Genomic DNA, 26,552 nt, shown 5'->3' with positions numbered 1-26,552 from the left:
TTTTATGTGTCTGCCTTTTGGTTGGATGGCACTCAGCAGCAGCATTCACCATATTTCTGATTACAACTTACAAAAACACTCACTAGATATTTACATTAAGATTTGCTTATCAAATAACTTAGACTTATCCTAAAATCTCTCAATTCCTTGGACAAGAGATCATGTATGGCCAGGTGTGGTGGCGCACGCCTGTAATCCCAGCACTCGGGAGGCTGAGGCAGGAGGATCGTTGTGAGTTCGAGATCAGCCTGGGCTACAAAGTGAGCTCAAGGCCAGCCTGAACTGCATAGCGAGACCCTGTCTCAAAAAGACTTAAAAAAAAAAAAAAAGAGAGATCATGTGTGAAATCCCTTGATGTTTTTAACATTCGGATAATAACCCTTGTCTAAAAGAAGTGTTGATACTCATAGTACGAAGACTAAAAACACTCAAAATAGTCCAGCTCTTCAAGCAAAGCAGCTTGGTGTTTCTCTTAATCAACAGCTACTAACACGTAGAAGTAGCTTCCCTTTCTGTATCTAACTTCTTTAACAGATTTAATATCTGCTTCCCCACACTGGAATGTGAGCTCCTGAGGGCAGAAATTTTTGTCTGTTTTGGTCACTGTTGGAATCGTACCCAAACCTACAAGAAGGCTGTCACGGGTAAATATCAGAAGACAGCGTGTTAGGCAGCTCACACTGCCGTCATGAAGAGGCAAAGACCTGGCAGCGTCAGCAACAGATGGTTATTTTCTCATAGTTCTGGAGCCTAGAAGCCCAGATTGAAGAACCAACAGCACTGATCTCTTCTCTGACCTCTCTCTTTGGCATGGGACGGCCACCTTCTCCCTACATCTTCAGCTGCTCTGTACTCTGCATACATCTATGTCATATGATAGGGTGGCAGGGATACGCTTTTCACCAGGACAGCATCTAACGTCCTCAGTCTAATTACCCCTTTAAAAATCTATCTCCAGGTACAGTCATATTCTGGTTAGGACTTGTCTGCAGTTGGAATGTTTGTGTCACTACAAAATTCAATGCTAAAATCAAATCCCAGTGCCTTGGTGGGAAGAAGGAGCCCTTGGGAAGTGTCTAGGTCCTGGGGTGAATGCCCCTATGATAAAGAGGTAAGAAGTGGCTCTTGCCCTTTGCCTTTCTACCACGTGAGGACACAGCAAGAAAGTGACATCCTTAAGCCAGAGGGTACCCTCACGATACAGCGAATCCAGTGCCCTCAGCTCAGACTTTCTCGCCTCCAGAACTATGAGCAATAAACTACTGTTTACCAATTACCCAGGCTAAGCACACTGCACAGCAGCCCAAACAGACTAAGGAAGACCACAGTATAAAAGGTGGGAAGAAGTCAGGCAAGATGGTACACGCCTGGAACACCAGCTACTGGGGAGGCCGAAGGAGAAAGATCATGAGTCCAAGTCCCAATCTGAGCAAGTTATCAAGACTTTGTCTCAAAATAAAAAATAAAAAGGGTTCAGGATAGATTACTTGCCTAGAATGCATCAGCCTTAGGTCTCCAGTACTACAGAAGAAAAAAAGAAGAGAAGGAAGAAGAAGAGGAGAAGGAAAGAACAGGAGGAAGGAGGAAGAAAAAAGGAAGAAGAAGAGGAAAAGAAAGAAGGAGAAAAAGAGGAAGAAGAGAAACAATGCAGTCAACGCAACCTTGTAACCTTCTCATATCTCACTGCAGAAGTCTCCCTACCTCAGGAAATACAGAATATGTGCGTCAATGGATGATATAACCAAGCGCTGGCTGAAAACCTTCTTCCAAGATATAAAATCCTCCACAACCCTACTCCAAATTACCTGTCAACAGGGCATCCTGCTCCACACGCAGCTCACGAAACAGAAGAATCAGGTCAACAGCAACACCAATCGTATCCAAGTTCCTGTATGAGGTTTAAAAAGACAAAATTAGACACGTTCTTTCCTAACATTGCATTTCAAAAGATAATTTAATGCATGATGTGGACACTACTGGCTGAAAGTTACTGTGGTGGGCAGAATAACGGCCTCCAGAGAAATCCACACCCAAATCTCCCAAGTGTGTGAATGTATCACCCTATGCGGCAAAAAGGAAACCAAACTAAGAATCCTTAGGTGGGAAGACTGCCCTGGATATGTGGGGGCCCAATATAATCACAAGTATCCTTATAAATCAGAGCCAGGTGGAACGAAGCCATGCACCAAGGAATGCAGCAGCCTCTGGAAGCTAGAAGGCAAGGAAACAATTCTCCCTCAGAGCATCCTGAAGGGAACACAGCCATTCCGACCCCCTTTTTAGCCTTTGGAATCCCAGAACTGTAAGATAATAGCTGCAGGATGTTTTAAATCATTACGTTTTTGGAATTTGTCACAGCAGCAAAGGAAAGTACTATAGATTTGGGTAGCGGGAGTCAGGTGCTGCTCTCACAAATACCTATAATGCGGACGAGGCTTTGGAATTTGCTAAGGGACAAAAGCTAACAGAACTCTGAGGAACAGCACTGGAAAAAGCCCACCGCGCCTCAAGCAGACTGTTGGGAGAAACATGAGTCCTGCAGGACTGCTGGTGTGAATTTGTGAGGAAACAAGCATGCCAGTAGAGACTGAAGGAAAGTGACCCTGCCACACACCAGCAGGAGTCCCTGCCTGAACTCCATCCCCTGGGGAAGTAGAAGCGAAGGGAAAGGGGTGTCCAGCTGTCATCTTATAGCTGGTATACTTGGGGAGCAGACACTTATCTCTCATGGTTTCACAGGTCCACAGGTGTCAGGGATCGTGGGAATTTTTAACTAACTCCAGAGCTGATGAGGTTAAGGACATGCTGAATGAGAGTCTACGCTATACCGGGTTGAGAATCTGGGGGATCTTGGGTTGGCACGAATGTATTTTGCATGTGTGACAGATGTAGGGGCCAAAGAGACGGTGGTAAGCAAAAGAATAGTCCTCCAAAGAAGTCTATATTGTAAACCCTGGACTTCTCAAAATGTACTGTACAGCAAAGAAATGCGGCATAGTAAGCGGTATTTGGTCTTTGTCTTGGGTTCCTGGCACAGTCACAGAGTTCCCAAAACCCTTTCACTTTCCTCAATGGAAGGGGCATCTTTTGTTATTCATAAAAGCCCCTTTTGATGCTAGTGAAGTAATCAGGCAGAGCTCAGAAGGGTGGCTGGCCTGAGCTCCCCTTCAGGGGAGGGGAGATGGACCAAGGTTAATTCAGTTACCAGTGGACAGTGATGTAATCAATCCCACTTGCACAAGGGAGTCTGCAGAAGAGGAGGGCATACCCAGAGAGGGCAACAACTGCCCCACTGCCATGCTGTCCTGTGTCCGTCTCCCACTTGGATGTTCTGACGTGCGTCCTTCAAAGTGAGCCGTAACAGCATGCAAACAGTTTCCTGGGCTCTGTAAGTACTTCTAGTAACTCATCAATCCTGAGTCATGGGACTAGCTGGACACCCCCGGCTTTAATCAGTCCCTCAGAACAGCTCCCTGGGCACTCCTTTTCCAGCTGGCATCTGAAGTGGTAGCAGTCTTTTGATCTGAGCCTTTAAGTTATGGGCTGCAATACCACTAACTCCTCAGACAGTGTCAGAAGAGAAGTGAGTTTTCAGACAACCAGTTGGTGTCGGAGAATCTGAACTGGTTGGTGTCAAGATCTCTGTAGATGTGATTAAACAATTATGGTTTGAGACAGAGATTATCCTGGGCTGAGTCTAGTAAGAGTCCTCATGAAATGGACCCAAGAAGGTCAGAGTCCAAAAAAAGAGATGCTAGATGCCACACTACTATTGTATTTTTGTGTATGTATGTGTGCAGTGCTAGGGATTGAACCCAGCCCTCTGCTCTGAGCTACATCCCCAACACCCATCCCCCTTTTAAATTTTTGAGACAGACTCTTGCAAAGTTGCTGAGTTGCCCAGACTGAACTTAAACTTTGCAATCTCTCTGCCTCAGCTCCCCGGAGTACTGAGATGTCGAGTGTGCTCTAGCCATGCCCTGCTCTACTCTTGCTTGTGAAGATGGAGGATGTGGCCATGAGCCAAGGAAAGTAGACGGCCTCTAGAAGCTGCAAGATAAGGAAATGATTTTTCTAGAGCCTCCAGAAAGAACCAGCCCTGCAGATACTGACTTTAAGCCTGAGGACTGACTGTGGACTCAGGAACTCCAGAGCTATAAGATAAAAACTCTCTGTTGTTTCTAACCCAAAGTTTGTGGCAACAGGAAAGTAATACAGCTCTATGACTTCTTCACTTCTCCACAGCATGCTGACATTCACTCCTAAAGAGAAAGCTCCCACAGTGCACAGGTGGAATGCCAGAACCCTGTGGTAAGCACTGGTTTTAGTGAAAGGAGCTTGTGGCAGTCAGGTTCACTGTGTCTGCCGTCTTCTCTCCATACCTCTAGTCCAGGGGGTCAGGGGCAAGTGCTCCTCACCTCCTCTCTCATGCTGAAGATATGGGGAAAGAGCTCAGCACCCACCTCCAGGAAGAGGCTGTTCTACTTGTTCTGCTCTTGCTTCTACATGGACAGATGATTGCCAGGCTACTGGGCCTGCTGCCTATCTCTGTAATGCAAGTATGCTAAGAATGGTGTTTGCCTTGTTAAATGTTTGGGAGAAAAAAAAATCAAAGGCTATAACTTTACAGCATGATAATTTCATGAAATTCCAAATGCATTTGTTCAAAAGTGAAGCTTTACTGGAATACACCCAGGCTCACTCATTCTGTGTCTGTGTCTGTGTCTGCTCTCACCCTACACCGGGAGAGTTGAGAAACACCAACCGCAAAGCCTTCTCATGCACCCTGGCACTTTATAGAAGCAGAGCAGGTTCTTTCTGGAGGCTCTATCACAGTGACCCAGCAATAGGAGTCACATTCACAGGCAGAGCTGACTGCTCTGAATTCCCTTTCCTGAGTGTGTCCTCAAACTTCAGGGAGCTCACACTGTTTGCTCCGCTGTATTTCACCCCTTTCCGTACACAAAGATCCAGGCCTGTGAAGCATCATGCCTTTAACTAACGCCTTAGTAACTTCTCTCAAAGGCCAGAAAAAAATATGTAGTTTGTGATCTGAATCCTGACCAGCTCAGAAATACTGACTTTAGTTAAAGTTGGCCGTGAAGTTCTTATTGGAATCTCTTATATTTCTGACTAGAAAACTGTTATTCAGGAGCTAATGCCCTAAATGGTTGGAATTTCCCTCTGGAAATCAACAGTGACTATAGAATAACACAATCCTAGAAATTCAGAGACAGAAAAACTAATACCCTTAACTGTTAGTTTTCATTTCTACCAACCTAAGTTGTGTGCAATAAAGAAATTTTGTTTGTTTGTTTGTTTGTTTGTTTGTTTTTTGAGACAGGGTCTTGCTGTATAGTTCAGGCTACCCCTGAACTAACTATATAGCTCAGGTTGGCCTCAAACTTACGGCAATCCTCCTGCCTCAGCCTTTCGAGTGCTGGGATTACAGGTGTGCACCACCATGCCTGGCTGCAATACAGACGTTATCACTGTACACCCTGCCCTTGCTTAGATGGCTGTGCTGGAAGACTGCTATTATTTTATTTGCTGCCATATTTACTTTTATGTTTGAGCTTTTATAACTTGCACATTTTGCTAATAAAATAAAATAAAATAAAATGAATTGTTTTAAAAGAAAGTAATGTTATCTTAAGCTTGTACCATATTGGCCCTTCTGAGTCAGAAACGCCGATCACAGGTCATCCCGAGCACACGGGATGGGGTAGGCATTTTACTAAAGAATTTCATCTCCCCCGGGGCTGGGGATTTAGCTCAGCGGCAAAGCACCTGCCTGGCAATCACAAGGTCGTGAGTTCGGTTCCTGGTACCGGAGAAAAACCAAAAAAAAAACAAAAAAAAAAGAAGAATTTCATCTCCCCTCAAGGTCATCCTGTGTTACAGAGGAGAAACCTGAGACTCAGAATGCCTTTGTCCCTTGTCCAGGGTCCTGAGAATACGGAAGGGATGGAGAAGTCACTGGACACAGGGCCAGCGTGCAGGCCTCAGGACAGGCACAGCCACCTGCTTTGGGGCTATTTTACAGTCAGATGCTTGGAGGAGGAGAGAACATGCCCAGACTCTTGTGCTGGTTCAGTGAGTGACTTTAGGATGCATTTTTTAACCTCTCGTAGTCAGTGTCTTCTCTTGTAAAAATGGAAAACTAGTAGTGTACTATGTGTTCAGTTTGTCCTAAAAATTACCCCAGACCTTGCAAATGGGTGCAGGGACAAAGCCTGATCCTGCAGCACATGTCCCTGCCCACAGAGGCCAGCAAAGCAGATGACCCCCTTTCCATACCACTTTAGAGCACTTCCCTGCCTGGAAAAGAACAAAAGGTAAGGGCTCTCTGGCCATATGCTTCTAGCACAGAACTACTTCTATTTTAAAATATTAACTATTATTAGCAAGATTATTACCGTTTCCATCCATTTTTCTGCAAATGGACAGCAGGCTTAGTTTAGCACTGTAGTTAACCTCAGCCTTTCCCCCTGCTCCTTTGATCTACAAAGCTCGTTAATCATATGAAAGCCTCGAGCATAAGACTGTCAGGCAGCAGAGGACATCCCTCGAACAGTTTCTGGACCGGCCCAGCCTCGCCCATCACAGTAGGGGCAGAACGGCCTGGAGGCTCTACCCAAATGTCCAGGAAAGCTGGCCATCCAGCTTGTGGCTTCTGACTTCAAGTAAAAATGTTAATAAGAAACAGATTCCACAAAATCAAAAAGGAAAGAGGCCCAGTTCTAGGAGGAGAGACTAACAAGTAAAAGAAAAGAACAGCGTGGGACAATCTCTCTCTCACTGTTTAACTACTTCTTAAAACATGTTATAAAATACATGAAATCAGACCTTGGAAATCTAAGATCTTAAGACAAATCATCTTCAAAATTTATAAATCCTACCTCTTGTTTAAACACCAAGTGACCAATGAAAATATTTGCAACTAAGAGAAGTAAGGTTAAGAACTACATATGAACTCAGGCAGGCAGAATCTCCGAACAAAGAATCAAACTCAAGTTCAAATCATTACATGCAGAACCTTAAAACATGTTACAAATACAAACAGGAAATCTAAATAACCCCAAAGCTAAACACATTCTGCTCCATGCTGGGCATCATATGCTGGTCTAACTGACTCTGAGGGTGTGACATATCAAGGACGTACTTCTCACCTATGGCAGTAAAGGACAGTCCTGGAAAAGCAAGGCGTGATACCAAAGCCACAACTTTAATAAACAGTCCCCAATGACAGAACCAGCAAGCACAAAAACACAGAAATACACTCGGAAGTACATGTCCCATGAGGACTACTACCTGATGGAATTCTGGTTCACAGAGCACTCTATACAAGCATTCCGGAGACACCGGAAGCACTCCGTTATCAACTGCAGGCTGGAAGCCAGATGTTCCACCTGGGTCGGATCCCTGCAGGCCAGCTCAACAGCATGAGAAGATCTCTTCAAGATATCCAAGACTCTCTGGAAGATCGTCCTGGGTGCTGTTTCTCTGGAAGAAAACAAAACTGTTACAAAGTAGGGAAAAAAAAAAAAAAAAAAAAAAAGATTCTACTTTCCCCATGATCTATTCAGAAACTGCTTTAAGTACTTGAGGGAGAGGTGCAGGTGGGCTCCTCAGCCAGCTCCTTAGCATCAACAGAGAACAAGAGAGCTACACACACACACACACACACACACACACACACACACACACACGCCTACCACCCACCAGGCACTGCTCAACCCTACTGTGTTCTCTCTTAAGCTTCTTGATACCCAGAATTAGTGCTGCCCTCGCCACCTTACTGAGAGGTAAGGACCACAGAGAGAAGGTGGAGTAACACCACACAGTCGATGACTAGCAGGGCTGTCACCCCAGCAGAGGTACTATGACCCCAGTGTCCCACTCTGGAACACCCAAAGGCAGCTCCAATGACTGTTCACGCTCCTGGGCCTGCCCTGCCACCCAATGTGCACTAAGTCTCGTGGTGAGAAACACTCACGAGGGCCGGCTGGAGGACAGGTGCACCACCCACCCCGATGTGCTGAGGCCGCAGCACCGGAACAGGCGGGAGGTTAAGGCAGGGAGTGGAGCGCACTAATTCCCACCAGGAGCGCATACCAGGGAGGCGACCCTGTGGCAGCCCTTGGGCCTCTGTCTGTGCTGACTATCCACCCAGCGCTCTGAAGATAAGAACTGTTTTGTGCAACTCAGCCCCTAAATGCGAGCCAACTTCCTCATTCCATAAATCCCCTAAGGAAACCACAATCTGAATGGCAGACTGTTGGACAGTGTGAAAGACTCTCAGAGACAATCTTGACCGTGCAGATGTTCCCTCAGCTCTCAGTGCGCGATCATAGCACCCTACATTTACTTCATCCTTGGATTAAGCGAGAGGACGAGGGAGCTGAACCGCAACTCTATACTGGAAACCCTGAGCTGCTGGGGGCCACCGAAGAAGACACTCCACAGATGATCCCTTCTCTTCTGAGCCAGGAGACACTTCCTGTCCATGAGCTGCAGCACTGGGACTTCTTGTATGCCACGTGGTGTGCCTGGCTTATGGAGAGACAAGAACCACATGGCTTATGTTTCCCTCTCTGTCTGGGCCCTCGGCAAGCCTGGAGTCAAGTTTGTGATCATGTTTAACAAGGGTATGAAACCTCTTCCTATCAGGCTTTTCCCTTTTCTCCAGTTTCCTCCCTTGGTCTGGTCCGGTTTGGTCTAGTATGGTTTGGTCTGGTCTGGTTTGGTCTGGTCTGGTTTGGTTTTAGGCTAGTGCTGGGGATCAAACCCCAACAAGCACTCTAACACCAAACTATATCCCCAGTTCCCTCCACTATCTTTCATCTTTGTAACTGTATTTTTTAAAACACCTCAAGTTTGTTTTGAAAAAGAAGTATAACTTAATCAACTAAAAATTTGGAAACACAAAATAATGTGTCTAGATCTCCCCCAGTCAACCTAAGTGTGGGTCAGGAAACACTGACCCAGTGTCTCTGTGATGAAGAACCTGAGGAAAATAGTGAAATTCAAGGGTACAGCATTACACCCGCCTCAGCAACTGTAAGAAATGCTTGAATACATGAGGTATTTTTTGTGACAATACTGCCATGAAAAGAATGTTCACTAACACTCCCCAGGTGGCCTTGAGGAGCACTCAATGTACTGCAGAAGGTATTCAGGCGCGGTCAACACCGTGAACGAAGAACACCAAGGGTGACCACCTTGCTATGACAAGAGTATAAATCTAACTCCACCATACAAAGCTTTAATGACAGTTATTATTTAATGTTACAAATAAAAATAGAGCTCTACAACCTCAAGAATCTATAATAATACCTCCTTTTCCTACTCTGGAGGCTAAGAAGTGTGATAAATAAGAAGTGTGACTTTACACACGCCTATTATAGAGAAGCCAGGGTTGCCTTTCAGCTGGTCCTCTGTGCTCTTGCCTTCCCAGGGGCTCCAAGCTTCCCACCAGAAAGTCCTCCTTCCAAGGCAGGGTCAGTCCTTGAAACCTGTGTCCATCAGAACTGCCATCAGTATAGCAAAATCTGGAATGAAACTGCGGCACAGACTACACAAGGTGCAGGAAAAGCATCATTCTTAGGAAAACATATTCCAATCAAAGAACGGTACTCACCAGCTAGTTCTGAATTGTTCCACTGTTGTTTCATGTTAACGTGTCATATATGTATCATGCTTTCAACACACACGCACACAAATGTAAGTGAACTAAAGCCAACCAAACGACTCCTGAAATCCAAATAACTATCAATAGCTACTGAAGAAGAATCCCATATGACAACATCTAGCACACAACAATCTGTTGACTATGCAAGGTCAGTGATCCCTGTCATCCGGGTAAGCTGGCTCCCAACTCTGTGCTCCCCTGGAACTGGAGCTAACTCATCCACATCACTTATGCTTACATGTCTGCTCTCCCAGCTGGACTCCTGCCCCTGAGAAACTGAGACTGCAAGTACCTTATCTTTTTCTGTATCTCTAGGCCCCAAGAGGCATTCACTTGTGGAACTGACTCAAGCCAGGCTTAAACAGCAAGGAAACTGGCACAACCAGCGTAGCCTATGCCCATGTTACACGGTCCAAGCACTTACTGACGTGCACAGTGAGCCATGCTCTCGGATGCAGCACCTGGAAGAGGCACCAGCTCAAGCTTCCCATCAAGAGCCACACATCCTAGACACAGAGGCTGGAAAAACGGTCATATTTTAAGATGTGGCTATAATGTGAACAGCTACTTATGTCTAATGACCACACAAAATAGCTAATTAAGTCAGTCATTCCTACATCACAAACATTAATAATTGCTGTCATTTCTCTTTAACCAAACTAACAACAAAAAACATTCACAAAGACCTTAAAAAGCTTAGCTACCTCATTCACAGAAGGCAGAAAGAACTTACAAGGACAATTAAAATCCAACCATTAGACATTCCTATTACACAGGAATGCATACCCTGAAGACAATATATAAATGAAATGTTACATTACAGACAAAAAAATCCTTTGGCTTACACAAAAGGTAGAATTTCATTTCAAGTTTGAACAGATCCGTAGGTTTAATCTTGGCAAGTCCTGCTTGAGTAAAATTGAAGAAAACTACCTGTGATTATATGTCACAGTTAAGATGGCCTAATATACTGTATGTACACACATTTTACAGTTAATTCATCAGCTGGGACCTCCTACTGAAAAGGAAGCTAAATGCTAGTCATTGTAATGCTGCAACTAAGACGCTCACACTTGTTAAAAGATTTATTCTAATACCTTCCAGTTCATTAAAAGCTGGCATATGTGGTTCAAAGTAGTTTAACCACTGTCACTGAGAAAAATGATTAAAATACACACAAGTTCAGAGATTAAAATAACAATCTCTGGCTGTTATCTAAAACCATAAACTCTGCTCACTGATGTGACCAGGCTAGATTGATCTAAAACAGAAAATAAACACATTTCTACCTCCTGCCACAAACAGCCTAGGGCGAAATGTTGCAACCCAGCTTTGCAAAACTCAAACCTCTCCTCTGTACACCCAGCCCACCCTGTCATGCCCCAGGCGTTGAAGCTGTCCCCACGGGCCCAGACCGATCCATGTAGCAGGACAGCAAATATTTTCCATAAAGGGCCTGACTGTAACTATATGAGGCCCTGACGCCCAGAAAGTCTCTGCCATCACAGCCCCTCAGACAGACCCTGGCAGCATGCAAGCAGCCACAGATGACACCTAAAAAGTTCATATGTTTCCTGGGTCATGAAATTTTACGTTTTCTTCCAACCGCTTAAAAAATGTAAAATCCAAGGCAGGCATGGTGCCACATGCCTATAATCCCAGCTACCCGGATGGCTGAGGCAGGAGAATCACAAGTTTGAGACCAGCCTAAGGAACTTAGGGAGACCCTGTTTCAAAGTCTGTAAAGGACTGGGGTGTAGCTCAGTGGTAGACCACTTGCCTAACATATGCAAGGCCCTGAGTCCAATCCTCAGGGGGTGGGAAAAAGTAAAAACCATTCTTAACTTGCAGGCCACAATAAATAGGTGGTAGGCCAGAGATTTGGCCTTAGTCTGGCAACCCCTACTTTAATAGGTTCCAGACACACTAATCTCCTGACCCCAAAAAATCAAACATTTCCTTCTTTCCTTATTGTCCTCACCACATTCAAAGTTCATTTCCTCAGAGCAAACAGAAGCTCAAATGCATTCAGCTGAATGAAAGAAGCTAAGAAAAGGCCAAAGTGGCACAAAGATGGAAAATAAACCCCTGGCCCGTAAGCACCAGTCCAGAAAGGGAAGCATGTGTGTGGGGACATGGTGAGACAGACGTGCAGAGGAGGGCAGGGCTGCTCATCCCCACAGGAAGGTCAGCTGGGAGATGGTTACATCGATCCTTACTATACCCACACCCCAAAGGTAGCTGCTGGTGGGCTCAGGGAAAGAAGAGGACAAAACCGTCAAACTCCAGAAGACATATACAGTCTGTGCACAATTCCAGCATGAAGACTTTGCACGCAAGGTGTGAAAACTTTATTAAGAAGCTTACTTCAGAGTGATGCTGGCCACAGAACCGAGGAGAGGCGGGGAAGTCAGGGCCAGGCTGGATGGAGCCCACGGTGGATGGGAGAGTAACACGGGTGAGAGGGGAGCGGGGGCCACAAGCAGAGCACCACACTGGAAGGACAGTGGCTTCCATCTGACAGTAAGCCACAGAAGGCTCTGAGCAGAAGGGTAGCAGCCCTTGGCTGTGTGCGTGCGCATGTGTTACTGCAGGCTGAAGGCAGGTCTTTCACACTGAGCTACATCCTCATCCTTTTCTTCAATTTTTTTTTTTTTTTTTTGAGAGAGAGGGTCTCACTAAGTCACTGAACTGCCCAGGCTAGGCAGAAACATGTGATCCTCCTGTCTTAGCCACCCCAGTGCTGAGACTACAGGAGTGCCCCACCACACTGGCTCTGACTTATATTTTGTAAAAGATCCTATCAGCTGCTCTAGGGCAAAAAGTAAATGTTCCAGATCAGGGAGGAGGCTATGCAGCTGATAAGAGTCAGCAGAGATCAGATTCTGGCTATTTTGCAGGTGGCCTATAGGATCTGATGAAAACTGTTACAAGGGTCATACGAGAAAGGTCAGTCACGCATGCCTCCAAAACTTTGGCCCCAGCAGTAAATGGAAAGACGCAACTACTGTTTATGGAAAGAGAAATGGAGATGCAGATTATGAGACTATTCAAGGGAGAAAAGGCCCAGGAGTTTGGTCTGGGCTTTGTTAAGTCTGAAGGGTCTATCAAAACACAAGTGGAAGGGTGGGCTGCAGCTCAGTGAGATGCCAGTGAGAGGCCTGCACTCAGACCCTTGAATTACCTGTAATCCCAGCACTCAGGAGGCTGAGGCAGGAGGATCACCACAAGTTTGAGGCCTGCCGAGGTTACATAGTGAGTTCAAGGTCAGCCTGGACTACATATTGAGACCCAGGATAAAAAAAAAAAAATAATGAGAGAAAGGGAAATGAATGAAGAGGCGGCAGAAATGAGAAGCAGGTGAAAGGACAAATTTACAACTCCAGAGAAAAGATCAGTTAAGAAAATGTCACAGTCAACAGTACTTGGAAGGTGTCTGAGAACCCCAAGAGTAAAGGAGTCCACTGTGGAACATAGCAGAACAGAAGGAGAAGTGGGTGGTGTGTGGATTCTGGGGTCTGAGAAGGAATGTAGCTCAGGGGATGGAGGAAAAGACTTTTCTTAGGATGGAAACAGCTAACTACCCCAGATCTTCCAGCGATTTAAGAGAGAGAGGAAACGAGAAATTTCTAGAGAAACACACGCAAAAGGGAGTGGAGGCCAGAGCAGGGGTGAGGGAGCCAGCACCAACAGCCGGAAGGTTCACCCACGCAAACGCAGACAGGAAGGCAGACACAGCTCGGTCCAAGGCGGGTGAGGGTGAGAGTTCCTGGAATTCTCTTCTGGCTGTTCCCCTCTTCTCAGTAAACAGCCCTGGGAGTGGGGATGCGGCAGTGGGGATTTAGAGAGAGAGAAACACATTCAGCAGCTGATGAGGAGACAGGAGAGGAACGTGGTGGGAAAGAGCACAGCGAGGCAGGCTGGGGACACCCACTGAGGTGCGTGGCCACTGGTCTAAATGAGACAAGGTTGTGGAGAAAAGGAGACCCTTACACACTGTGGGTGGGAAAGTTTACAGAGTGTCCTTAAAAACCACAACTACTTGAGCTGGGGATATAGCTCAGTGGCACAGCGCCTGCCTGGCAAGTGCAAGCTCCTCAGTTCGATTCTCACTACCAAAAAAATATTGCCAAAAAAAAAAAAAAAAAAAAAAAACACAACTACCCTGTGATGCAGCAATCTCACACCTGTACAAGACCCCAAGGAGCTGGATCAGTACACTGAAGAGGCCTCTGCAGCCCACATTCAAGGCAGCATTACTCACAAGAGTCAAGATCTGGTGTCCACCAGCAGGTGAATGGATAAAAACACGGAATACTGCGCAGCTTTAAAGGGGAATTACAACAACCATCATTTATAACAACCTGAATGAATCTGGAGGACACTGTGGAGTGCAATCAGCCAGGCACAGGATGACAATCACAGCACCACCTCCTCACTCACTCATGGAAGAAGAGCAGGATGCTTACCAGAGGCTGAGGGGCAGGAGGTAGGTGAGGAAGAGTAGTTGCCCATTCAGGGGCACAAGGTCTCAGGCAGAAGAAGGGACAGGGTCTGAGAGCTACCGCACGGCCAGGTGACAGTGGCCAAGAATAATCTACTGTACATTTCAAAGTAACTAAGAATAAATTTGAAATGCCTCATCATAACAAAACTGATAGGTAGGCGCAGCGTAAGATAATAAGCTGAAGTTCATCATTTCACATCCCAGGCATGGAGGCACACCCCTGTAATCCCAGCTACTTGAAAGGCAAAGATCAAGGCCAGCCTGGGCAACACAGGGAGACCCAGTCTCAAATATCAATTTTACAAGGGCTGGAGATGTAGTTCAGTGGTAGAGGGCTTTGAATGAGGACCTGGGTTCAATCCCCAGCATCACACATACACAAAAAAATTCATATATATAGAAAACATCACACTGTACCCTGAAAATGTATATAATTATGATTTGTCAATCAAAAATAAGTTTAAAATCAATCCTAAATTTTTTTAGATAGTCAGCCCAGTCAGCATGGTTACATAGTAGCATTTTAAAGAGTCAGCATGGCTGCATGTGTTTCCCCAGCTCTGTCCTGTTATTTGGGTGCTGATACAAACAAGTCGGGTTTACCCAGAGCTGGAGTTTAGGATGGTGGGGAGTCCAGGATGCATACAAGGAAACGCTTTTATTGCTGATCCATGGATCTAAACTGGATTAAGAAGGGAATGTGAATGCTATGCAGGGGGGTGGAAAACCAAAGGGGTAATGCTTGGAAGAAGGATCAACAGCTTGCATGTCAGTGGGGTTGGAGGTTTGGAGTAGGGGCCCTCAGGAGAAGATAAGTCAGGAAGCCGGAGGTTGGAATGCAGAGGGTGCAGAGGACTGGAAACAGGAGGCCCAGCAGGGGTGGAGCCTCGCTCACTAGAGCAGAGTCAAGGAATAAGAGCTCCAGGAATAAAAGGAAAGTCTGGAGGCTGGGGATTTAGCTCAGCAGCACAGCGCCTGCCTGGCAAGCACAAGGTCATGAGTTTGATTCCCCATACGGGGCGGGGGGGGGGGAGTCTATGTAAGTACTAAAAATAAGCAAGATTTTCGACAACTGGAGTAATACAGAGTTACCAGTGCAAAGGCTAAACTGTTCAAGAGATGAGATGGTGTGACCTACAAATCTTTTAGTTGCAAAAGGGATTCGGTACGCACTACAAAGTGACATGCCACTTTGTGATGGCACAAGATTAAAAACCGGAGGGATGTGAAGGAGAAAGATCTGCCAGCAGCAGAGACCATCAAGAACACCTACCACCTTCAGCCTAGTGGTGCACTGCAGGCGGGAGAGGACGCACTCCTCTAGGAAGCCAGTTCTCAGATGCGAGTGCCCTTCTTTCAGATCAAGAGAGCAAGGCTGTTCAGAGAAGCTTGGAATGCAGAGAATTCTGCCAAGGGCACCCAGGAAGGTCTTTAAGAGCTAGGAAGTCAGAAAGGGATTCCTACAAAAGCCTTAAGGGGATGAAAGGCCAAGAAATGAGAAAACCTCTTTTCCTATACGTAGTGGATTGACAACTGGTGGTCAATTTATAACCCCCAGCTGAACTGAGTAAGCATGGTGCTGGGTGTGGGAGGTCCACCTGAGGACTGTTGCCAGGAGCATAAAAGGCAGAACTGGAGAAGAAGTTAGGCTGTTGGGAGCAGAGAAAGGCTGTTGGGAACTGGCAGAAGCTCTAAGATGCTGTTGGTTCTTTTGGAGGAGCTTGTCATGCTTGCTTTCCTGATGAACTTGGCTGTTCTCATCCTCCAAAGAGCTTGGGGCCTTGGTGGCACTGAGAATAGCTTCAGTTCACTTTGGGGGAGCTCTGGTCCTCACTTTGAGCATTGTTTCCTGGCTCTGGAGAGGAAGATGAGGTACTGCCGATCTGAAGAAGCTTGCTGCATTGGTTTTCCTGATGGGAACTCAGCCATCTTTATCATTGGAGGAGCTCAGGACCTCACTCTTGCTGAGGATGGCTGTGTTACTTTTCTGGGGAGCTCTGGTTCTGACTTTGCGCGTCGCTTCCTGGCTCCAGTGCAGATCCCTCGGTTTGCTAGCACAGACCCTTCATTCCACTGGCACAGACTTCCTGGATTCCACCACTGACCTTTGGGCCTTCCCAGTGCAGATCCATGAAACAGGCCTGCATGAGACATTGTCGTGGCCTCTGGGCCTCCAGGTGGACTCATGGGAGGCACTGTTATGGGCTCAAGGTATTCAGCTGGACTCATGCAGGACATTATCGTGGGATCTAGGCCCTCAGCTGGATTCCTGGTCTATAGTGTGTAGACAGATTTCTTGCACTCTCTTGTATATGATTCTATGGGTGACTATTATAAATAATCTTATAAACTATATGTCCTGTATCGTTCCCCTTACAAAATAAGCACCAATCCACAGGTTAATTTGGAAAGAATCGATGTCTTTGTTATTGAGGTTTTCCTATACTGGGGGTGTCATGGACAATAAAAGCAGCTAACAGTTGGGCTGTGCTTACCAGGTGCCTGGCACTCTCCTAAGCACCGCGCATGTAAACTCCTCGAGGGCTGTGATGAGTGTCAGACACTAGAATCTTTTTTTTTTTTTTTTTTTTTTTTTTGGTCTTTTTGAGACAGGGTCTCGCTGTGCAGTTCAAGCTGGCCTTGAGCTCACTTTGTAGCCCAGGTTGGTCTTGAACTCCTAAGGATCCTCCTGCCTCAGCCTCCCAAGTGCTGGGATTACAGGTGTGCGCCACCATGCCCGGCTCTTTCAGACCATTTTTGCAACTCTAACTCATGTAGGCTACAGCCATCAGAGAACTCAGCCAGCCTGGTGACAGTCCCAGGCTTCATTGCTGCCCAATATCTTTGCCCACAGTTGGAGGCCAAGCCTTTGGGTCCAGTGACCACTACAAAAGACCGGAAGAATGGAAGAGCTGAAGCTCCCCTCCCAGGGTTATGGTGGTCCGACTGTACTCTTATTTATTTTGATTTGCTGGCTTGAACTCTTTCCTGTCTACTTGGTGCACTTAAGATAATTGAATGTGAGAGGCGGCTCACAGTGACCACGTCTGTATTTTGAAACTGAGTCAGAACACCTTAGTAAATAGTTCCATGTGGTCCTACAGCTCGAGGCATAGGTAAAAATAAAGGAAACTGCCATCATGCTGCAAAAAGTTCTTTTTATAGTGTAACTTAATTGATGTTCTCTCTCAACTAAGTTGAACTGAATCACGACTGAGTCAAAATACCATATGGTATCCTCGGTAAGCGGTGACTCGTGTGGGTTTTTTATTTTGGGGGGGTTTCCTTTTGTTTTGTTCTTTTGGTGCAAAGATTCCTGCTAGCCGCAGGCTCGGCAACATTGGGGAAAACCCATATGCATGTGTGTACACAGACAGGAGGCTTATTTTTATTTCTGTGGTATGCTGACTTCTAACGTGCTCCACCTATTCATTCACTCTATGTGGTTCAGTCAACATATTACACAAGCACTGAAGGACACAGTCATCCTCTGCCCCATGAAATCACTCATCTGTCATTGCTAATGTTTCCTGTACCTTCTTAGTCGTTCTTCTGGACTCTCATTGAATGACTCAAGAATTAGATATTCAAAAAATAATGAAAATACTATCAAAGGCTTATCAAGTGTGACATGTGAAAGCAATGTGGCAAGCACAGAGGCAAACAGGAGGAATCTTGCCATTGGGTTGCTCTTGGGACTTGCAGATAATTCTATGCTTACAGTGCTCTGTGTGAAGTTCTGGAAAAGAGGCAAGACTGCCAGGGAAACACGGGGTGGAGGCACCCATGGTCAGAAAAACTTCCAGGAGGGGGTGAGATGGTAATTGAGTCTTGACCGAAAATCAGGAGTGTGAGTATGCACAGAGGAACAAAGAAGGCCTAAGACTAAACAGTACTAAGTGTCTGAGCTATTCCCACACTGCTGCTGGAGGCAAATGGAATATAGTTGTTGCACTATAGCAACTATCATTGCAGCACAAAGCACCGAGAGCTTGGCAGATACCACATGAGGGGTGAGGATGTGAACAAACAATGCGGTACACTGAATTGATAATGTTCTGGGGGAGCTCTGGTCCTCACTTTGACCAGAGGGATTGTTACTGACTAGCTCTCCATCAGCGCTCAGCAGTGGTTTTTCTCACTGGCACCAATGGCTTCGCATGTATTTAGTTCAGCACTTACTGAGGGAGCCCTGCTAGGAGATATCTCTGTCCTCAACGAAGACAGATAAAAGGCTGTGATTACATTATGAAATGAAAAAGGGAACTGAGAGAGAGGGAGTTTACACTTTAAGCACCTCCTCTCCATTAAAATAATGCAGGATGTTTATTTTTTAAAACTTATAAATGTACAGCTCAATTTACAAACAAGATATGTATCTCTATATACCAGTGACTGAATGGAAGCATGTGTGATCAGGTCCAAGCCAAGAGCCCAGCATGTTCTCAGCTGGCAGAAGCAGCATGCAATTCAACTCAAGCCAAGATCTCCCTGTACCTTGTGCCGAATAAAGCTGCAACATGAATTGTAGGACCAAGGTGAGACCCCCCCCGCCCCCCCCCCCGGCGTCTAAAGAATGACAATAGCTGCAATCACTGCAGCCCTATGCTCAGGTCACATGCAGACCTGTGTCCCTCTAATGTCAGGAGGAATAGTCCCTACTCCATGATGCTGGCTAGCAAGTGACCAGACACACAGTATTTCCAACATCATCAGGACATATGTCCCCACTAAAAGATGTGGTTTTAGGCCATGGTCACTGGTAATAGGGACAGGAAAATGCAAAATCTTTATAGAGGGAGGAGTAAGCCTAGAATGGGAAAAACAACCAATCTCTCACTCGAAGTAAACCAGTATCTAAACAGTCAAAGAGAAAAACTAAGACACAACACACACACACACACACACACACACACACACACACAGCCATTCCCAGTGACCTACTCCCAGAATCTACCTTCCAATCCTGCAACCCTAGGCAATACAGGACCAAGTCCTAGGTCGCACAGGAAGAACACTTCCATCAAGAAGCACACAGAGGCCAGGGTGCCTTACTGTTTATAGTGATCCCCTTGGTTCCACAACCTCAGGGACCATGTGGCAAAAAATTACTACACCATAGGGGTAATCAGCCCTGGTCACCATGAGCCCTGGTCACCAGGGCAGCTGCTGCCGAGATAGGTGCATGAAGATTTGGAACTTGTGGGCTCACTGGGATCTTAAGTTTTCCACACTTAGTGAGAACTACAAACAGGCAACTGTAAGAGACTAGACTGACTAGAGAGGCAAGAGAGAGCTCAGACCCCTTCACAGAGCCCAGCCACACTGCTGGCTAAAAACAAGGGAAGAACAGAGTGTGGAGAGGAAGTGGCTCCCCTTCTCTAGCTTCAGGAAAGGTTGCAGCAGGGAGCTGTGGCACATTCCAACAGCACTTCCACCTAGATTGTCCCCAGGCTCCACCAGCTACCATCAGGAACAGTCCATGCAAGAATGGATGGTCTCAGGCCAGAGGTCTAAGCAGAAGAGCAGCCTGCACCTCATGCTCCTGGAGTCCCTTGCCCACCCATGGGCCCAGGCGGCTGATAACCTCAGGAGCAATTCCCAACCAAGGGCAACAGGCTAACTAACAGTCTGCCCCATCATCAAGTCTTTGGACCGACAATTTGGAGGTGCATCCTACAGCTCCTGGGGGACAACCAGTGAAACTGAGTGCCAGCTGCCCATGGCAGGCTCGTTCCACGTCTAACTTACCCTCTCCAACATGCCTGATTGCTGAGGATCACCCACAATTACATTTAATACTTACACCAAGTCCTTACCTCAGATTTTTTTGAGAGAAAATAAAAACACAGGCTCATGTATACAAGACATGTTTAAAGATGGTCTTGGCAGGGCTGTGTGAAATACTAAAACTTTCAGACAACCCAAAAAAACCATCTGTGCAAGGGAAAAAGGTAGATAATTTATTATGTATTCTTATGATAGTATAGTTGTCCCCCCAACCATGGGCAATACATTCCAAGACCCCCCAGGGAATGCCTGAAATTGCAGCTACTACTGAATCCTATATAGACTATGTTTTTCCCTATTCGAATGTATGCCAAAGTTTAGTCTACAAATTATCCACCATAGGAAATTTAATAATAACTAGTAATAGAACGAAACCATTTTAACAATATAGTACAACAAAAGTTATTTATAACTTATGAACTGTTTATTTCTGGAATTTTCCATTTAAAATTTTCCAGTCACCACCTAAGGGAACTACTGTATACGCCACAATATTTAATGGTCTAGCTCTTTATGGTTGAAAACTGGTAGCATTAAGAATGGGTTCAAGCCTCAGTGGTACACAAAAATAACAAATTTTAAAACGCAAGCTGCAGAATGTACAGTGTAAAACAACACATAGTTTATGTAAATTTCAAATAAAGCAATGTATATTTAAGTAGGACTGCCTCTGCATAAGGAGGGAGAATGACACTAGCATGCACAACACTGAGGAAGTGGCCAGCAGCCTCTACCTCCTTCAACTCATACCCTTTCCTTTCGTGAAGGCACAGGGTCCTGCGCCGACCCGCAGAACATGGCAGGAGGAGGGCACCATTTCCAAGACCAGATTAAAGACTGCAGCCTCCACCTTCCGAGCACACTCCTACATTACTCGCTTTGGAACATGCAGCTGCTACGTCAGAAGCAGCCCCAGTAAAGGGTCCTGCCACAGCCACACGCAAGCCTGGAAGCCGATCCTGCAACGTGCGCAGGCCTCCAGAAGATGTGGCCCTATGGACACAGTGCCAGCAACCTCATGGGAGACACAGAGCCAGAACCATCCCACAAGCCACTCCTGGCTCCCTGACCTCATGCACGGCGGGAAATCATAAATGCTTGTGGTTTCCAGCTGCTACCTTGTGGGGTAACATGTTCTACTATAGAGAATATTAATGGCGTGAGTAATGCTTTTAGATTTTGAGAGAACAGAGCAAAATTTAACAGTTGTTAATTTTATAAGTGAGACACAATGGTACTTAGCAGATTATCTTTCCTATCGACCTCTATAAAGGCATTACATTACTAAGTATTTGTAGTTTTGACTTGTCAAGAGTTTAAAAATAAACCAACAAAAACACTAGGATGAAAGCTAATGAAAAGCTTCGATTTCCTTTTTCCTCAAGTGTACACAAGTGTGGCTTCTACAAAATGTCATTCCTATTTTTTTTTTTTTTTTTTTTTTTTTGGTGGTACTGGGGATTGAACTCATGCCCTTGCGCTTGCCAGGCAGGTGCTTATGCCACTGAGCTATACCCCGGATAAAATGTCATTCCTAATATGTAGTCATTAATGCAAATTGTTTAAAGTCAGCTTAAGTCTGAATATTATTTTCAAGTATTCACTTTTTTATTGGAAATAGAGCTTAAAATTGCTTAGTAAAATGGACTACATATGGTCTCAGGAGATTCATTCATTCAGCTAAGATCACCCGTGCTCACTTCCCACTCCAGAAATAAAAGTGTCAGGCATAGGTGAAAATGTTCATAAAGCAAAACCTGATGAATTCTAAGGTGCTCCCAGGTTAGCGACTACACTGCCCAATCCCTCTTTTTTTGTACATCAACTTTTAGAACTTAAACCCACTGTGTGGCCAGTAATAATAGTGAGCAGAAAAAAAGGCCAGTAGTATGTCCTCCAGTCCTTCAGCCAGGCTCAAATGCGTCTTTCTGGGGGTTGTGGCTGGAGAGGGGTAATAATTTACATGCAGGAAACTGGGGTATAATTCATGCACAGTGAAATGCTCAAATCTTTTTTTTTTGCTTTCTGGTACCGGAAATTGAACTCAGGACCTTGAGCTTGCCAGGCAGGTGCTGTGCCACTGAGCTGTATTCTAGGCTCAAAACACACACATCTTAAACATCAGTTTAGTGAGCTGTACAAATGCATACAGGTGGGCATCTGCTACCAACACCTCAACACAGCATGTCTTTGCCCTGGGAAGTCTCCTCACACTGCTTTCTAGCCTTCCCAACCTCCTTTCCCAATCACTGAACTTTACAAAATCAAAATCACAAGCTGGCCATGGAGGCGTGTACCTGTAATCCCAGCACTCTGGGAGGCTGAGGCAGGAAGATCACAAGTTGAGGCCAAGTCTCAGCAACTTAGAGACTTCATAAGATCCTGTCTCAAAACAAAAAAAAATTTAAAGGGCTAGGGATGTGGCTTAGCACGAAGGTCCTGGGTTCAATTTTCATACCAAAAATAAAAAATTATATATACTATTATTTTTGTCTCACGCCTTTTGTTCACTATGTTTCTGAGATTCTTCCACGTTCGTCTGTGTGTCAGTGTTTCATACATTTTAACGCCTAATAAGTTGCAGCTACTCTCCCAATGAGGAACATTTGAATTGTTCCCATATTTGGTTATATCAATCAAGTTGCTCTGGGCATTCTATAAGTCTTTTGTGGGCATTAGTTTTTACTTCTCTTGAGTAAATACCTAGGGTCACAGCAAGGGCGTAAACTTTATAAACTGCCAAAATGTTTCCTAACACAGGTGCACCATTTACATCCCCAGCAGAAACCTACGAATTCCAGTTGCTCCACACTTTGGTGCTGTTGGCCATTTTGAGGTATCTTATCATGCAAAGGTATCTTACTTGTTTACAACAGCTCTACTGAGATGTAACTCACATAGAATATAATGCACCCATTTGAAGTATACACCAATAAATTCTGGGAGGCACATTACATTTTTAAATTGTAATAAAATACATATCTGTATAGCATAAAATTTGCCATTTTAACCCTTCATAAATCTATAATTCAGTGGCTTTAATTATATTCACAATGGTGTAAACCATCACCACTACCTATTTCCAAAACTTTTTAACTTCCAAATAAGAAACTATTTGGTTAGTAACATCTCCCTATTACCTCTCTCAAGCCCTGGCAATCTTCAATCTACTTTCTGTCTCTATGAAAATGCCCACTTGGGTACTTTATCTAAGTACCTTTGGGTACATACCTAAGAGAAGACTTTCTTGGTTATAGTCTATGTTCAACTTTTTAGGGAACCACCAGCTGCTTTCCACAATGGCTGCACACTGACACTCCCACCGGTGGTATATAAAGGATTCCACATCCTCACCAATATTTGTTCTTTTCTTTTGCTGGGACAGTGTTAGAGACCACTACAAAGTGGCTCTGAGCAGGATTTAATATTAACCAACTGGCTTTCCATGTTTACTTCTGAGTTGTCTGAAGCTTAAGCACCTGGTCTGAAGATGGGCAGCAGACTCACAGTAAATGAACCCCTATGAGTCACCGGTCACCGCTGAGGCCTGTACTGGCCTGTGAAGCTGTGTGACGGCCTCAAAGGACAAGATAAGACCACAGCTGAGGACGTTTGGCTCCGACCCCAATTAACTTAAAGGAGACTGCAACTGTAGGCTCCACACTCCTATAATAAAATGCTGGCCTAAAGATAAGGCAGTTCTCCTGATTGACGTAGTTTACTACTTGGGAAAGTATTTTCCAAGGTCCTGCTAGATTCCCGTGTTTTCTTGAGTATCCTCATCCTTTGTTTGAAAACCTAATAAATACAGGCTGCCCAGAGAAGTCTTGGTCTTAACCCTTAGAATCTCGAATTTAGTAAGAGAGTTAGACCCTCCTGGAGCCCTGAAATCATTTCAATTGTCTCATTTATTTAAGCCTTTGCTGTGCACTTGTTTGGGAGATTGCAGGCCTGATCAGCCCAAAATAACTAAGGGCTATGAACCTGACAGGACAGATGGGAGTAACAGCCACCACCCTAAAGGATGTTAAGAGTGGAATCTCATTGTGATTTTAATTGTATTTCCCTAAATGACTATGAGCACCATAATCCCATGTTGATTGGCCTTTATTTGTATTTTTTGTAAAGCCTGAGCATTTTTAGCACAATTTGTGTTGTATGTGGTACTGGGGATGAACCCAGGGCCTGGTACGTGCTAGGTAAGCACTTTACCACTGAGCTATATGCCCAGTTAGAAAACTGGGCTCTCTCTCTGTGGAGCTGTAATATGCTATGCATACCGGAACAGGTCTCTGGTCAAATAGATGCACTGCACTTTCAGTGTATGGCTTGCCTTTGAATTTTCTTAATGTTTTCCTCTGGGAAGCTTTTAATTGTGATGAAGTCTTATTTGATGACACCAGTATGTTTTTACATGATCAGTGTTATCTGTGTCTTGAATAAGAAATATGTGTCTATACCCCGAAGGTCACAAAGATGTCTCTTACATTTTTCTCCTAAATACTGCACAGTTTTGACTTTTAGATCTATAATCCATGTTGAAATATTTTTTGTGAATGGTGTGAGGTTTACAAAGATCAATTTATTCCAGTTAAATGACATCTACCTGGTTCACTACCATGTGTTGAAAGAAATAAAGCTTTTGTACTGATGTGGGATTTAAGTTTGCAAATATTTTGCAAAGAAAACATACCTGAAAATGCCCTCAATTTTTCCATACAAAATATTCAGCATTTAATAAAAAGATAGGACCAAATGACTCACTGTAGGCCATAATTGAAAGTCAAAAGTTATCAGATACATTCTTTAAACTATAGTTTATGTATTACGTACTCTGGGAGACTGAGATAGGAAGATCCCAAGTTTAAGCCCAGCCTAGGCAACACAGCAACTTAGCAAGACCCTGTCTCAAAATAAAAAAGGGCTGGAGAAGTAGGGTAAAGGCCCTGGGTTCAATCCCCAGGACCAAAAATAAATAAATAACTCAAAAATACAATCCCTGACTCAAGAACAGAATACATGACAGAAGATTAGAAGCAGAAGAGGATCACAGAACTCAAAGAAAAGAGAGTAGAAAATTTCCAAACAGAAGCTTGGAGAGAAAAAAGAATGGAAATACAGAAAAATATCTGTGAGACAGACAGAATACAGCAGAAGCTTTAACACAGGTGTGGCTGGAGTTTCAGAGGCAATGGAGAGAATGGAGAGGAAATATATGAAGAAATACTGGATGATGATGTCCAAAACTGGTGAAAGACATCAAACTCAAGAATTATCCAAACCGAACAACTACAAAAACCAAACAATGACCTCATAGGTCTTCCAGTCCTGAAGGAGACAGAGAATAAACAAGACACTTCTATGCAAGAATGCACTAAGTGCTTTTGGAAAAATAGCTTGTAAAGTAAAGGGGCTCAGAGGCACGGAGAGAAGCACTATTAATATACTAACTTGGAAGAAAAGAAGATTTTGACTAAACACAGATTAAAGAGAGAAAAGCCAAACTGACAGGTCTTGGGGGAAAATTTCTGTCTACGTAAGAAAATCACCAAGAAAGAATGAGTAATAAGCTACACACACAGCAGAAACTGGACAGAAATTTAAGCATCTGCTGTTATCAGGTTTTGTGCTGGATGCCAGGGATGCAATGAATGGGACATGCTCGTCAGATAAAGAAACAAATATGAGAATTTGTAGAGAACAATTTCAAATGTTACTTTAGTTCAGGAATGCTCAAGAGCCAGAACATAATCTTCCCCACAGGAGAGAATAAATTAAACACATCACCACACAGCAGAACTTTCTACAATGAAACGAATGTGTAGCCATTACAACGTGACTAAGGTACTGAATCATTACTTTCACTTACTTTTAATTAATATGAATTTAAAATAGCTTCCTGTGGCTAGTCACCACTTAATGAACAGCACAGGTATAAAGTATGGCAATCAGTCTTGCTTGGCTCTACTCTCCATGGGTGGGGTCCAGAGAAGTCTTAGCTACATTAGAAAGACTTAAGAGTGGAAAATAAAACCTCCAGATGTAGGCCCCCAGAGGGAGGGCCCCCGGTGCACAGGGAACCACGGGGAGCCATGGGTGGGGAGTGCCAGTCTTCTGACCGGCAGCTTGCTCCCTGCCTCGTAGGCCCCCGGAAGGAGGGCCTCCGGTGCACGGGGAGCCACGGGTGGGGAACGCCTGTCTTCCGGCTGGCTCACTTCCTGCCTCGTAGGCCCCCAGAGGGAGGGCTCCCGGCGCATGGGGAGCCAGGGGCGGGGAACGCCCGTCTTCCAACCGGCAGCTCGCTCCCTGCCTCGTAGGCCCCCGGAGGGAGGGCCCCTGGTGCACAGGGAACCGCGGGCGGGGAGCGCCTGTCTTCCGGCTGGCTCACTTCCTGCCTCGTAGACACCCGGAGGGAGGGCCCCCAGCGCACGGGGAGCCATGTGGCCGAGAGCGCTGTGGCGCGCCGGCCTTCAGGCAGGCTGCCGCTGCTCAATTGAGAACTATCATGACACAGAGAAACAATGACACAATTGGCCCACCATGCACCGGCTGCAGATGCCC

General features: G+C 45.2%; 1 protein-coding gene across 1 annotated transcript in view; it reads right to left on the bottom strand.

Moving 5' to 3' along the window:
• The window catches only part of Atxn10 (ataxin 10), a gene marked incomplete in the record, with an annotated part of 147,965 nt that overhangs the window by 116,128 nt on the left and 5,285 nt on the right, over positions 1-26,552 (bottom strand). The window contains 2 exon segments of the mRNA XM_013511506.1: positions 1,806-1,888; positions 7,315-7,506. Of these exon segments, the coding sequence (XP_013366960.1) occupies positions 1,806-1,888; positions 7,315-7,506 (275 nt within the window).

This window comes from Chinchilla lanigera, unplaced genomic scaffold, assembly GCF_000276665.1.
Source record: "Chinchilla lanigera isolate Chin_1 unplaced genomic scaffold, ChiLan1.0 scaffold00012, whole genome shotgun sequence".
NCBI lineage: Eukaryota > Metazoa > Chordata > Mammalia > Rodentia > Chinchillidae > Chinchilla > Chinchilla lanigera.
This window is presented reverse-complemented; position numbering and strand designations above follow the sequence as displayed.